At 46.8% G+C, this 15,000-nt stretch overlaps 1 protein-coding gene across 9 annotated transcripts in view; it reads right to left on the bottom strand.

The window, feature by feature from the left end:
* LOC123520337 (potassium voltage-gated channel protein Shaker-like) overlaps positions 1–15,000 on the bottom strand; it is a 624,445-nt gene that overhangs the window by 123,631 nt on the left and 485,814 nt on the right. For 2 of the 9 annotated variants that reach the window (XR_006679236.1, XM_045282548.1), the window contains exon 1: positions 11,040–11,945. The exons of 5 other annotated variants lie outside the window; for them this stretch is intronic. Coding sequence is in view for 3 of the 4 variants with exons in the window: in XM_045282548.1 (XP_045138483.1) it covers positions 11,040–11,194 (155 nt within the window). In the remaining variant the exon portion in view is untranslated. Of the gene's footprint in view, positions 1–11,039; positions 11,946–15,000 lie in introns of those variants that run through there. 2 more of the 9 variants (XM_045282547.1, XM_045282546.1) reach the window with 2 other exon arrangements.

The raw sequence follows: 15,000 nt of genomic DNA, 5'->3' as shown, positions 1-15,000 counted from the left end.
AGGGAAGGATGGAGAAGGTGAAGAGGAAGAATGAAAGTAATGGTAGGTATTAGTTGTAAAGTGAATATGTGGAGGAGGAGCTGGAGGTGAAGATGGAGGAGAGAGAAGGGGAAAAGTAAGAGGAGGAGGAGGAGGAGGAGGAGGAAGAAAAAGAGAAGGAGAAGAAGGAGAAGGAGAAGGAAGAGAAGGAATAAGGGGAGAAAAAGGAGGAGGAGAAAGTTGGAAGGTCTTAAGAGGGAAACATGAAAGGGAGAAGGAAGCGATTTACATGTACTTAAACAAATACAGAGAAGATAAACAAGTAAACACCTCCTCCATCTTGCTTACTCGTCCATCAGATACACTTTACTCCTCGAAGAAGAGAAAACAAAAAGAAGAGAAGAAGAAAACACACACACACAGAAAAAAGAAAAAAAAAATAGACACAGGAAGCAGGCGAATGAATAAACACACAGATAAATAAACAAATAATGCAAAGGGAAATAGAACGCCGCGCGAAATAAGAGCCAGCGGAAGAAGAAGAGGAAGAGGAAGAGGAAGAAGAAGAGGAAGAGGAAGAGGAAGAGGAAAAGGAAGAGGAAGTGCAGTTTTTTTCTTCCCCTATGGAGGTGACGCGGCCCCAGGAGGAAAGTGTCGGGACGGTAAAATAGGTGGTCATTGGGTGGCTGCAGGACGGCCCGGTCTTCCTGTGTGTATGTGTGTGTGTGTGTGTGTGTGTGTGTGTGTGTGTGTGTGTGTGTGTGTGTCATTAAAACGTGTGTTGATCATTACCTACGAGTTCATGAAGATATATTAGATAAAAAGCAACATCTCTCTCTCTCTCTCTCTCTCTCTCTCTCTCTCTCTCTCTCTCTCTCTCTCTCTCTCCCAGCCCCTCAGGTAACAGCTCTTTTCTCCCCTTACAAATCTCTGATATACGACCCCGCTGGACCTAATCTACATGGCCGGGAGAGTTTTTACACTTTCCAGTACACAGTTCCTTCCACCTGCCGTAAAAAGAGCTCAGGATAAATGCAGATCGTGTCTAATGCAAAAGGTAAACACACCACGCACAGAATTTAATTTGTAACATAAGTGAGGAGTGGCGGTGCGTCTCCTGCGCGGGGGTCGTCATCGTCACAGCGGGCCGGGTTCTCGCTCCCCGGGGCACAGCAGGGAAAGACGACAACGACCACGAGGAAGGGAAGGAGGAAGCACATGCAACCCGTGCATTAGCGAGTCGGTAAGAGAACATCGTCCTTTTCTCCTCCTAGAATTAGGGTCTCACTTGCCGGGAGAGTGACTACGGGGACCAAAAGGAGCAATTACTGGTCTTGGGATGGTAGGGAGGAGAAAAGGGAAAGAGGATGAAAGTGGGAGAAGAGAGGCGAGTCATGTGGAGAAGACGAGACCTCCTCCGCAACAACACACCTGCGGGAGGCGAGGCGAGTGCGTGGGGGACGCGGCAGATCAAGGCAAAATTTTTCATTTCTTCCTTCCACTTGTTGCTTTGTTATGATGCGTTTTTACGCTCCTGCCTGCCTGCCTGCCTCCCTACCTGCATCTCTGCCTGCTTGACTGCCTCCCTACCTGCATCTCTGCCTGCTTGCCTGCATCCCTACCTGCATCTCTGCCTGCCTGCCTGCCTGTCTGCCTCTCTGCCTGAATCTGGGACTTGTGGTGGGAGTTGCCGACAGTTTTCTTGAGCTCATTTTGTAAAGTGTTTTCTTTTTTGCATTTGTTCAATTTATCTTGATACATTTGTCATTATATTCAATATGCATCACCGATGTTAATATTATCATTCAAACTTCCCTCGAAGGAGAGTTCAGAAAGTCGATCACAACTGGCTTCCGTCGCCTCTCCAAGCACCGCGTCACCAAATATGTCAGACTCCATAACGTAGTTTGCCAGCGGTCGACTAAAAAAAAAAAAAAAAAATATATATATATATATATATATATATATATATATATATATATATATATATATATATATATATATATATATATATATATATATATATATATATAATATCACACAACACTTAGGCTTCCATTAGAGAGCCATCAGACCCATGTCCCGCGGGTCTATTAAGTATACTAAGTACTGCAAAAATTGGTCCTTAACAGGGTTGATGTTTAGCACTTTGCTGCCACATCACGGGTTATGAGAGGAGATGGGGACACAGCGGCTCTCAGGACACGATAACTTAAAGGGGGAGGCGACGAGGAGGTGAGGCGAGGAGCGTAGGGGTGACCTGCCGAACTCATAAAGGAGAAGCTGATGTACAGGCGGTGTAGCCAGAGTGTGTGAACAGGTCCCCGGCTAAGGAAGTGTTGTCATAGATGAGGGCGATGTGCAGGGCACATGATGAAGCCTAGTGTGTGACCATATACTATCAATACGTGGACTACAAACACTGTAAGAATATATGTAACCCAGTGCATGAGGTAAAGACAGTGTAGCCACGGGTATAAGGAAGATAGGTGAACAAACACAAAACAGTCAGGTCTCGTCTGGAAGAGTCTCACTAAAGTGTAAATCGATGAGAAAGCAGAGAATACTACACTTGTAAAGATACGTAGTTAAGTGTAGCCAGTGTGTTGTGTAACAAGTACCTCTAGAGCGCAGCGAGATGTCACCACCGTGTGTGGGGACGTGTGAGGCAGCAGAGTGGTGCGGCTGTGGCGTGACCCAGAAGCCGCGAGACTAATGTTTAGTGGAAGGGAAGAGGTGAGACGTTAGACGTGATGAGACAGCGTGAGTTATCCAGGTGGTGTGAGGAGAGTGACGGATGTGGGAAGCGTGGAAGGAAAGCCGGGTGGAGTGAACTGAGGCTGGCAGAAAGTAGGGCAGAGTGGAGAGGAGTCGCCCTGGCGATGGAGAGGAAGGAAGGAAGGAGAGAAGGGTATTGAGAGTATACTTGAAGGAAGACGGGCTATCGACCTGGCGATTGTTTCTCTAGGATCGTAGACAAAGATGTGGGTCGTGACGGGCACTCTTCACGTCTTTTTAACACGCCAATAATTAAAGGGGTCATCTGATGGTCCAATAACACAAAGAAGGTACAAGTGGCGCGGCTACAATGAGGCGATGGAACAGGTACTACAAGGAGCCTTCACGCGCACCTCCTGCCCTGCTTAAGCGTACTTCACTCTTCACTCTTAAGGAGAACATTTACTTAAACTCCAACTTCGAATATTCAAATGGTACACATATATTATTACTCACTAAATACTCATGAATTTACCTCGGGATTGAAAAGTTACTGTACGGAAGAAGAGAGGCGCAGTGTTCGGAGGTGAGTGTCAGTGAGGTAGAGCACACATCCACCTGATCGCTAACGGAAAACTAATAACCTTTCATCTTGACCAAATGTAACAAAGGGTGAGAAAGTAATCACGAAGACTGACGTATTCATATCGAGTGTAAGGAGAAAATAACCTGGACGTGCGTAGATATTTTTTTTTTAGGAATTAAAAAAAGCATTTGTAACTTAACAACAACAATAACTAATTAATGGTTGTTTACATTCTATAATTGCTTACGGTTATGGCCTCTGTGCTCTCATGCCACACGACATTCAAGCTGAGCAGTCAGTCGGTCTGAAGCATTTTTTGTGTGTACATTTTCTACCATTGGCTTCCGCTCACCACCACCACCACCACCACCACCACCACCACCATTACTATTACCACCACCATCACCACCTTTACTATAACCACCACCACTACTATTACTATTACCACCACCATCACCACCACTACTATTACCACGACCACCACCACCATCACTACCATTACTATTACCACCACCATCATCACCACTACTATAACCACCACCACTACTATTACCACCACCATCATCACCACCACTACTATTACCACCACCATCACCACCATTACTATTACCACCACCACCACCACCACCACCACAGTCCCTTCACAAAATACCTCAAGATAATCCTCAACACGGGACCATGAAAAATAAGGCAATCTTCAGCCGCCACTTCGTCTGCCAATGTTCACAGTCTTCCACCTCCCTCCCGCCCCCCGACGCTTCTCTCCCTCAATTGACTTCCCTTCCCACGACTCACTCCCTTTCGCACGCCGGCTGATCATCCCTTGCCTCCTCCACCGTCAGCTTCTGCTATCGGGCGCGGATTATTACTACCCTCTCTCTCTCTCTCTCTCTCTCTCTCTCTCTCTCTCTCTCTCTCTCTCTCTCTCTCTTTCTCTTTCTCTCACAGATCGAACGTTGGGTTAAGTTGATTTTCCACAATAGAAGTCGACATAATTTTCTCTTTATAATCTGACTCCATCCTGATTAGTGCCGTAAGCCCGTGATCCCTTCCCGCCCTCCACCATGCAGTGCAGCCTCGCCACCCTAGCCACCAGCCTCACCACACTCCCTGCCCTCCAATCTCGCCACACCACACTCCACAAACAGCCTCACGTTTCACCTCGACTCTTCATCTCTCGTCCTTAATTTGCCATAGGGTTGTGAGTTTCGGTAATTATATGCGGATAGTTCACATCTCACCTATCACTTGGTTATTGCTAGTTTGGGTCTTGCCTTCCCTTGATCCTCCCCTCCTCCTCTCCTTTCCTTTCTCTTATCCTGCTCTTTCTCTTCTTTCCTCTCGTTCCTCTCTTGTAATTTCCATCTCTCTCTCTCTCTCTCTCTCTCTCTCTCTCTCTCTCTCTCTCTCAGAAACACCCGAAATTCAATAAAGGTGTAAAGCGATGAGGATATTCAAGTTCGTATAAAATATTTAAGATGTGTATTGGAGAGGAAGAGGTGTTTGGGAGTGAGCAATATTACCAAGGCGCTGCTGAGGTGAGGCGAGGCGAGGAGAGGCGAGGTGGGGTGAAAAACTGCGGTGGTGTGGATTCTACTGGATGTGTGATGTCGTATGAAGACGTGACTCGTATAGATGTAGTGAGCGCAACGTGATCTCCCTCGGGTTATTCAATACTGTCAGCGGGGATAAATCTTAAGACTATACTGCCTGGGAAAGGAGAGAGAGAGAGAGAGAGAGAGAGAGAGAGAGAGAGAGAGAGAGAGAGAGAGAGAGAGAGAGAGAGAGAGAGAGAGAGAGAGAGAGAGAGAGAGAGAGAGAGAGAGAGAGAGAGAGAGAGAGAGAGAGAGAGAGAGAGAGAGAGAGAGAGAGAAATGGTTTGGCGTGAAGAGATTGTGAAACAAATCTAAAATTGAAAAAAAGTGAGAAGAAATTAAATAAGCTGAGATTGAGAGAGAGAGAGAGAGAGAGAGAGAGAGAGAGAGAGAGAGAGAGAGAGAGAGAGAGAGAGAGAGAGAATATTACTCATACACAAAACAACACAACATAGGAGCTAATGACAATTGTTCAAACCACAGAGCGAATCAAAGAGTACAAACAAGATGAGCTGTCTTCACTCATATTCAGAAACACCTTCCCTTCTCACTACGACAATTTTCCAAGGCCACAAAGCCGAATTTTTCAGACAGCTTCTCCTTTTAATAAACTACAAATCTTGCCAATCTATCACCAGAACCACAAAATTATTCTTAAAAAACACAAGTATCTTCAACTGGAGCCCTTGGAAATCAGTGATGGTGAGAGAACAAAGCGTTTCAGAACATAGGCCTTTAACTCACGCCGCAGATTCTCCTCCCTTTCCTGCGAGACGAAGACAGGAGACAGGCGAGCGTGACCCAAAGATTTAGCAAATGGAGACTCGAATTTCCCTCATACCGACTCCTGATTAGTGAACGTCCCTGCACAGAATCTTCCCGAGAGAGAGAGAGAGAGAGAGAGAGAGAGAGAGAGAGAGAGAGAGAGAGAGAGAGAGAGAGAGAGAGAGAGAGAGAGCACGTAGGTTTTCTTCAAGGTCAAGGCGTCATAAATAATCTTTCCGCCGCGGCCTTATGGGTAATCCGGGCTGGGCGTGACTGAGGTGCCGCGGTGACCTGAGGGAGGAGACGTGGATCCGCTGCTCTAGGGACGCCATCCCCCACCGAAACTCCATTGAGGGGCGCGGTGAGGGAAGCATAAAACAGCGACAGGATTGTAAAGGATGCAAGACCAAAGTGAATAACCTTATTTGTCACGAGGACAGAGAAATTAAGATAGCATTATAAAGAGTGATAAATTAAAACCATTAATTTAGGTACACGTATTCCCTTATCCCTCCTCCCTCCACACCCTCCACACCCCCACCCACCCACCACATACACTCTCCACGTCCCCCATCCTACACATTTCTAGCATAAAAAAACAACAACTCCGTGTAATAATGTTCAGGTATCACAACAAAAACATGCGTTACCATTACCATTACGAAATACTATTAACACAGCAGCGGCGGGGAGGCTGAATGAATGAATGGATGGACGGATGAATGGATGGAAGGAGGAAGCAAGTGATGAAGAAACAAGAGGGATATAAGTAAGAGAAAAGCATTTCAGACCACCAAATAGCCACTAATTTTTATGATCATAGAAAAAAAAAAGATGAATAAGATGTTGGAAGAAAACACCTTGGTGATGATGGAGGAGGGTGCGCCATCCTAACGGCTCACGGTGTTACACAGGGAATGGTGAGCCTCATTGCTATTAAGGTCACGGCACGGCGTCGCCTATCTCACACAGCGGCTCCTCATCGCCTGCTGCCTCACGGAAAGCCCTACTAAGCACTTCCACACGCTTGTCTTCGCCACTCAGCACTTTTAAACTGCATTACTATTATTACCATTATTATTATTTCATTTTTTTGGATAGATCGTGGAGCGAGTGGGACGCGCCTCAGCGTGTGTGTCTATTAGTGGAGGCGCTTGGCGGGTCAGCGGGTCGCGGCGCCCTTGGCCAGGCGGGGCACGTGTCTCGCCGCAGCAGCCAGACGCCGACACGCTCCAGAGGCGGCGGCAGGGAGGGGAGGAGCATCCCTAACCAGCCACTCACATACACACTAAGAAAAATGTGCGAGTAAAGAAATAATACAAAATAAGGCAAGACAAAAAGCCTAACATTTTAACCATTTGCCAAGGAAAGAAGTGACGGTAATGTTTTCATGTGTCTCTTTTTGCGCTCTCCGTCAAGACGGCTTGATAATGGCGACATACATCTGCTGGCGGCACGCCGATCTTCAACAGGGTTGGACGCGGCATCTGGGCGGGTCACACCTCGCAGCGTGTTACCAAAACAAAAGTCAAAGGGTGACGTAAAGGTCAGGGAACATTTCCGTTCTACGTAACGTTCCATGAAAAAAGTAGTTCATGAAGATTGAAACTGGTTTGAAATTATTTGTCACTGTTTTGATTCACGGTTCACGGCGGCACCAGCCTTTTTTGCCATTAGTTTTACGATCCTCGCGGTGTTGCAGCTTTAACAACACACACACACACACACACACACACACACACACACACACACACAACAAATATTACCGAGGTGTGGTGATAGTTTTCTCTCCTCAGGTCATTAGATAACTCATGAATTTCTTCATTAAGAGTACCCTTGAAAGGTTTCGGTATTGATGTACTATAATCCAATTAGAAGCAGCAACTTCTGGTTCCCCACACACCCAGCCCTCCTCATCTCTAACCACCCCCACCCAATCCCCTCATCTCTGTGCCAGTCTTTAAATCAACCTTTAAGTTTTCCGTTTAAAATACACTGCAGGACACAAGAGCCGTGTTTCATTTTAATGAGAATCTACGGCTGGCCGGCAGAGCAAAAATGAATATGAGACCCATGCTGGAGCCTTCATGCCAATCACACACAATATGTACTTCCAACTTCCATTGCCACACATACTATGTACTTCCATCCTACACATTATGTAATTTCAACTTCCAATGCCACACACTATGTACTTCCAATGCTAAACACTATGTACTTCCAATGCCACACACTATGTACTTCCAATGCCAAACACTATATACTTCCAATGCCACACACTATGTACTTCCAATGCCACACACTATGTACTTCCAATGCCAAACACTATGTACTTCCAATGCCACACACTATGTACTTCCAATGCCAAACACTATATACTTCCAATGCCACACATTATGTACTTCCAATGCCAAACACTATGTACTTCCAATGCCACACATTATGTACTTCCAATGCCAAACACTATGTACTTCCAATGCTACATACTATGTACTTCCAATGCCACACACTATGTACTTCCAATGCTACATACTATGTACTTCCAATGCTGTATACTACGAATATGTCCTTCCAATTCCCAACCCCACACACTATGCTTACTTTTAATGCCTCACACTACTAACATTCAGATACTCCTCTCATTCACTTTTCCAATGAGTGTCACTCCCTCACGAGTCTTTGTGCATAATCAAAATCTGCTCTGCGTATCTTTCCGATGGACGACAAAGTCAGCAGCAGAGAGTGAGTCGGATACCTGAGCAGAAAACCTTTGATGCCTCAATATCAAGCCAACCAAGCATGTTATTAGACCCTTTAAAGTTTATTGGATTATGGCGGCGGGTAATATTATTGTGAGAAATACAAAGTGTTGCACTATTTCATGCTGCAGCGACATTACGGACTCCAAGAAGATTTCGTAAACTTGAACAACAAAATAATAATTTGAAGGGAAAAAAATCCAGAAACTTCCATCAGTAGAGTTTGGGTAACCTTCCATCGCCTCTTAAGCAGATTGCTGGAGTAGAAATACTTTGGCAATCAGGTGGAAAGGACGGCCAAGCGCAGCCGAGGAAGTGGCCTCAACTTGGCGTGCTTGTGTCTGTCGCCTGTGTTAGTTTGGCCCTTGAAGGAAACACGAACAGGCTTCCCAATCACGATGGAAAACTTCTTTACCCAAATACTTACAAGTTGACACATTGCTGTTTTTATTTATAACTTTCACTGTTAATGGAGAGGAAAGTAAGGAAGTGCATCAACTCCACTACAGACACACACACACACACACACACACACACACACACACACACACACACACATACACGCAGCATGCAGCAACAACACACTTCCCTCCCCCTCACATGCACGCCTGGAGTTCGGACAGAAATATCCTGACCATCATCCCAACTATCATTTATCTGCGAGACTATTTTGGCTCCCTCTCCGCCCCTCACTCCCTGCTCTGCCCTGCCCTGCCCTGCCCTGTCACCCTGAGTACTCGTAATGCTAGGGGCAGCAGGACACTAACTACAAGAGGAGGCACAAGAGGAAGTACGTGAGGAAAATACAAATGAAGTCGACGTTCTAAGAAGAGCTTGACAAAAGGCATCACAAACACTTGACATCCCTAGATAAACCTAACTCGATCCTGTGTTCATGTGTGATCAACAATAAAGAAAAGCGTCTGAACTTGCGAGGTGTCTAATTTACCGCAGATAAGCAACAAGCACAAGTCTCCCTCTGCTTCTTGTTTAACCTTCAACCTTTAACGCTCGGTGGGTGTGCAACATTACTATTCCTAGTACTTGCTCCACTGCACCACCAGGGCGAGGGAGGGAGGAAGGAAGGCCGGAGCGAGCCTGGCCAGACCGTCTTTACAGGTGCAGTGTCCAAGAGTTTTAGGAAGACTAGCTTGGGAGAGAGAGAGAGAGAGAGAGAGAGAGAGAGAGAGAGAGAGAGAGAGAGAGAGAGAGAGAGAGAGAGAGAGAGAGAGAGAGAGAGAGAGAGAGAGAGAGAGAGAGAGAGAGAGAGAGAGAGAGAGAGGTAATACTGCATCACTAATATTCTGGTCCTTTTCTATATCCTGAACTGGATTCATCCAGCTGCCACTCTCCACGAGCCAAGGAAATGATGGTGCGGGCGGAAGTAAAAATGACGAAATATGTATATCCACAATATTATCTAAGTATTAACACAGCCCAAAGCTTCCCCACCAATCTATGAGTGGACTGCACTTCAAGTTGCCTCTTTATGTTTCAGTTTGTTTATACATTTCGATTTCTTCAGTTGTGGATGGAGTTTGTAACGATTTTCGATTGTGTCTCGTTATTTTATGAGATAAAAAGTTTTACAAAGCAAAAAGAAAAAAAAAATATATAACAGGAAATTTGTTTTCGGTAAAGGGCACTCTGAACTCTTGCGTGAAACATCACTCAGTCCTCAGCTCCTAGGAGGCCCCCGGCACGCCCCCAGGGGAGCCAGGCGAGAAAAGGAGCTCTGTACACGGTTGTCGAGACTCTGAGAAGAAGGGCCATAGTGGGTCTCCCGCCCCGAGGCCAGGGACAAGGGATTCTTTAACTTTATATATATATATATATATATATATATATATATATATATATATATATATATATATATATATATATATATATATATATATATATATATTCTTTATTATAAGACGTCATCGTCTGGACTGTGATGAGGAACCTGACTTATATGGCAACAAAAGAGACAAGAAAGGAAAAGTTCACAGGTCATTGAGGTGATGTATTAAGACGGTGCTTTCCGGTACTTAACATTGAGGAAGTTGTTAGTGACATGTTGTGCCAGGGCTTAGCCTGTCACGTGGGCGTGTGGTTGTGCCACATAGGGCTATTGATCTCGCCGCCCACAACGATACGAAAGTGACTGAGAACTGGAGAAACCTATGAGCCAGAGTAAAATGGATGATGTGGGCGGAGGAAAGGATGGATGACTGCCAAAATCAGCCATTGTAACTCAGTACGCAACGACTGTGATGGTTTCCGGGAAGCCAAGCAACACTGAATGGTGTGAGAGTGAGTCTTGGTGACAGTTGTGAACCACCTGAGCCGTGACACTCGTGCCCCTCACCAGTGTTGTGGTGACCCTGATAATGATGTGGATGATTTCCAAACCCCTGAACAACGATGGCCTCCCTGCACGTCAAGCCTCAGCTCATGATCACGTCCCGAGAGTAGCGGTTTTAAGAGTGTCGGCCGCGGCTTTCCCTCGGTTGGAATGATGGATGCCACCAGCGAGTCACCTCCTCAGTGCCAAGTGGAAAGTGACTCGTGACAAGGTGACAGCTGCGTGGTTTGCCTGTGTGACAGTGTGTGTGTTTGGGCTGCTGGTGTGCCGTGCAGGAACCAACCTACCCTGAGAGCTGCTGCTGGTGATCGGAGCTCTCGTAGGATTTGTTGGACTTGGATTCTTTTTGACGGCTCTGCTGATGTGCCTTGTCGTCTCGGGCGTCGCCGGAGCCCCGAAATAAGAAGCGAGGCACGGGGAACGTGAAGAAGGACATGGACATGGCTGCCGGGCGGCTTGGTGGTGGTGGCGGCGGCCGGCAGCTGCAGTAGATCACCGGCCCCTCTCACACACCCGCGGGGCCCACTAACCCATCACCCCGGGGCTGGCTCTCCCCGCCCCTGCCCTTACACTCACACCCCGGGGCCTGCCTGCCTCCTCCCCGCCTCACACCCTCGAATACCCGTGGGGGCACGACACTGGGGCCGGCTCACCGGGACACTGGCGGGCGTGAGGTGGGCGGACTGTGGGCGGACTGGCGAGGGACGGGCGGTGGGCCATGGTGGGCGGGGCACACGAGGGCAACACACATTGCACGGTGTCAACACTGGGCCTCTGAAGGGCGTCACTGGTAGCCCAGGGCTACATCAGCACCTGCCACTGCTACAACACACTAGCACTCGCTGATAGCTTGCTTGGTGCTGCCGCCGCCGCTACCGCTGCCGCTACTACTGCTGCTACTGCTGTTGCTGCTGCTGCTGCTGCTTTCGCTGCCGCTGTTGCTGCTGCTACTGCTACTTCTGCTGCTGCTGCTGCTGCTGCACTCTCTTCAACTACTGGCACACCTATAGAGGGAGCCAGTCTGGTCTCCATCAGTGAGCCACCTTTCCCCCGCCCAACAGCGGTGGTGGCTGTGGTGGGCGTCGTGGGCGTGCGAGAGGGCGTGCGGGCGGCGGCACAACACACACACACATACACACACACACGCGGGACAGCGGGCGGACGCGACGGAGGCACCAGCCCGAGTGGCTCCCCCGCGCCGAGCCGAGTCTGGCTGCCCCCTCCCTCCTCCCGCCCTCCTTACCACCACTCCTGACCACGCACACACGCACACGCACGCCACCACCTCCCCCTACTGTACACCACCGGCCCTGTACAGGCTAATAGTGTACACCAGCCTTTGTATATATAACCAAGACCACCGCACGCTGCCGCTGTGCGAGACTGAAACTGCTCACGCCGCCGCCCTCTCACCAACAGGTCACTACACACCCACCAACGTCATGTTTCCACGCTGCAGTCCTCGTCCCGCCACAGCGTGCACTGCTTCACTCAACGCCGATATGCCCACAGCAGCCTTGCCCTACGGGGACAACTTTGCCACTTACTTGTCATTAATGAGCCGCACCAAGACAGTTGCCGCCAATGAAACAAATTACTGTGCCAAGGACAACGTGCACTGTTGCCGCCGTCATGAGTCGTTCTCTTAATAACCATTGTTCATTGAGGCACCAAAAGCCAGCATAAGCTTCCCATCACACGCCTTTATCGACCTTATCTCGGCAGTCACCTTTAAGGGACGCACGAGATAGTAGCGTACATCACACCCACGTTCACGTACACTTCACAACTTAAGTGAAACGTCTTCCTTCTCTAAAGTGCAGCTCTTATGTAGTATATCTTCCAGGGAGTGACATTACTCACCAGGGAAGCAAGTGGGAGAAAGTAAAAATGTCGATCGAAAAACTTTTGCTTCTGTTCTTAAGCAAACTATACCAGCAAATTAATCTATTTCAGCAGACTGACAGTACAGTGACGCCCTCAGATCCACACGTTTAATGACTAAAGCCACTGTGCACAGTGAATATATGAGTGGAACAAGAATTAATACTGTTCTCCTAAGGATGACAAATGTACTATTACTATTTTGCAAGCATTGAAACTCAAACACCAGTTACTGCAATAAAATTGTTAATGAAATTAAGGTCACACACACACACACACACACACACACCCCGATAGCTCAGTGGTTAGAGCGCTGGCTTCACAAGCCAGAGGACCGGGGTTCGATTCCCCGGCCGGGTGGAGATATTTGGGTGTGTCTCCTTTCACGTGTAGCCCCTGTTCACCTAGCAGTGAGTAGGTACGGGATGTAAATCGAGGAGTTGTGACCTTGTTGTCCCGGTGTGTGGTGTGTGCCTGGTCTCAGGCCTATCCGAAGATCGGAAATAATGAGCTCTGAGCTCGTTCCGTAGGATAACGTCTGGCTGTCTCGTCAGAGACTGCAGCAGATCAAACAGTGAAACACACACACACACACACACACACACACACACACATATATATATATATATATATATATATATATATATATATATATATATATATATATATATATATATATATATATATATATATATATATATATAGGTATATGGCAAGTATCAAATTTAATAAAACCAGCTTTAGCTGTAGCTGTCAACGCCACGTCAAAAAAGCAAATTGAAAACCCCCTTTCGGAGGTTGTTTTTTTTCTTTAAAGGACCAGCAAACTACTCCACTATTGTTCTATTGCGATTCCACTAAAACTGTAAGAGACCGATGAAACAGCAGCATCAGCAGCATCAGCAGCAAAAACAGCATCATCATTTTCATCATCATCAGCAGCAGCATTACTGTAGTACCAGTAAGATTATCTACAACAAACAAAGCAATGCTGTTACATCCTCAACAAGAAACATTGTGACCTCATCGTGTTTTGATCGCTGTTTTGAATCAAAGAAAAGTTCCAATTCGTTTTGTACCCGGCAATGATTAACTGAGGAGGCGAGCGGGTGGACCACGATGAATCGCTCACGTGTGGCTGAACATTGCTTCGGAAAACTAGATGAAACCTTTTGCAAACGAGTTTTGTTGCAAAGTTTGCGAATAGCGCTCCAAGCAACACCCATTACAAACTATTCTACAAACATTAACAAAATTCTTACTAAAACTCGCCCTCACACTTAACCTGCTTTCCCTTATGAATGAAGCTTGAAATAACGAGGAATGAGGACGGATTTGAAAAGATGACAGGCAGATAATCAGGTATCAGTGACAACTCATTCCACTTATATTTCCAGAGGTAACACTTCCATCGCCACCTCCTAAGATAACTCATACTCAATGTTAAAGGTGGAGGAGGAGGAGAGGATGCCTTCCCTCCGCTACTACAACAAACAATCTCCTTAAAATAAAAGCTTAAATAAAATGCTTCCATCCATCATAAAAAATCCACGTTCCATTTCAACCTTTCCAAATTCCTCACAAAACATCCTTAGACTTTCCAACCTACTAATCCACTTCAAGACCCTTCCTTCCACTTCATCACAAAAACATACTTGTACAACTGAGAAAAAAAAGTCTGCTTCAAAATCCTCCTTCCACTTCTGCTATATAAACCTCTTCCACCTCCTCCACCGCCCCTCTCCCACACACACACACACACACACACACACGAAAGTAGAAATGCCACCGTCATAGTTGTTTAGCGCATGTCACGTAAGGGAGTACCGTGAGCCCGGGGAACACTGTAGGGGCTCAACGTTCCTCCCAACGGGGACACCACGGCCCTGTGTGTGCTGCCGAAAAGTGGCCCATGAAACTGGAAAAATTCCCGTCGACGCACTGCCCGTAACCTCCACGCCGCCTCGTTCTTGTACTCAGTGGTGTGTGTTTGTGTCTTCCTTCGCGTTAGTGTTAATGAGGAAGATGGATTGCTGATAAGAGGTGATCATGGTGGTTGTGGTGGTGCTGCTCTACTACTTTTACCACTAACAGTACTACTACTACTACTACTACTACTACTACTACTACTACTACTACTACTACTACTACTACTACTACTACTACTACTACTACTACTACTACTACTACTACTACTACTACTACTACTACTACTACTACTACTACTACTACTACTACTACTACTTCAACAACTACAACTACAGCAACTACAACAACAACAACTACTACCACTACTACAATTACTACTACTTTTGTCCTCTTCAGAAAGGGATTTGGAACATAAGTTTCGCGCTCCCTCGTGCC

This window comes from Portunus trituberculatus, chromosome 46 (genome assembly GCF_017591435.1).
Source record: "Portunus trituberculatus isolate SZX2019 chromosome 46, ASM1759143v1, whole genome shotgun sequence".
Lineage (NCBI taxonomy): Eukaryota > Metazoa > Arthropoda > Malacostraca > Decapoda > Portunidae > Portunus > Portunus trituberculatus.
The sequence above is the reverse complement of the archived record's forward strand: the minus strand, read 5'-3'. Positions and strand labels throughout refer to the sequence as shown.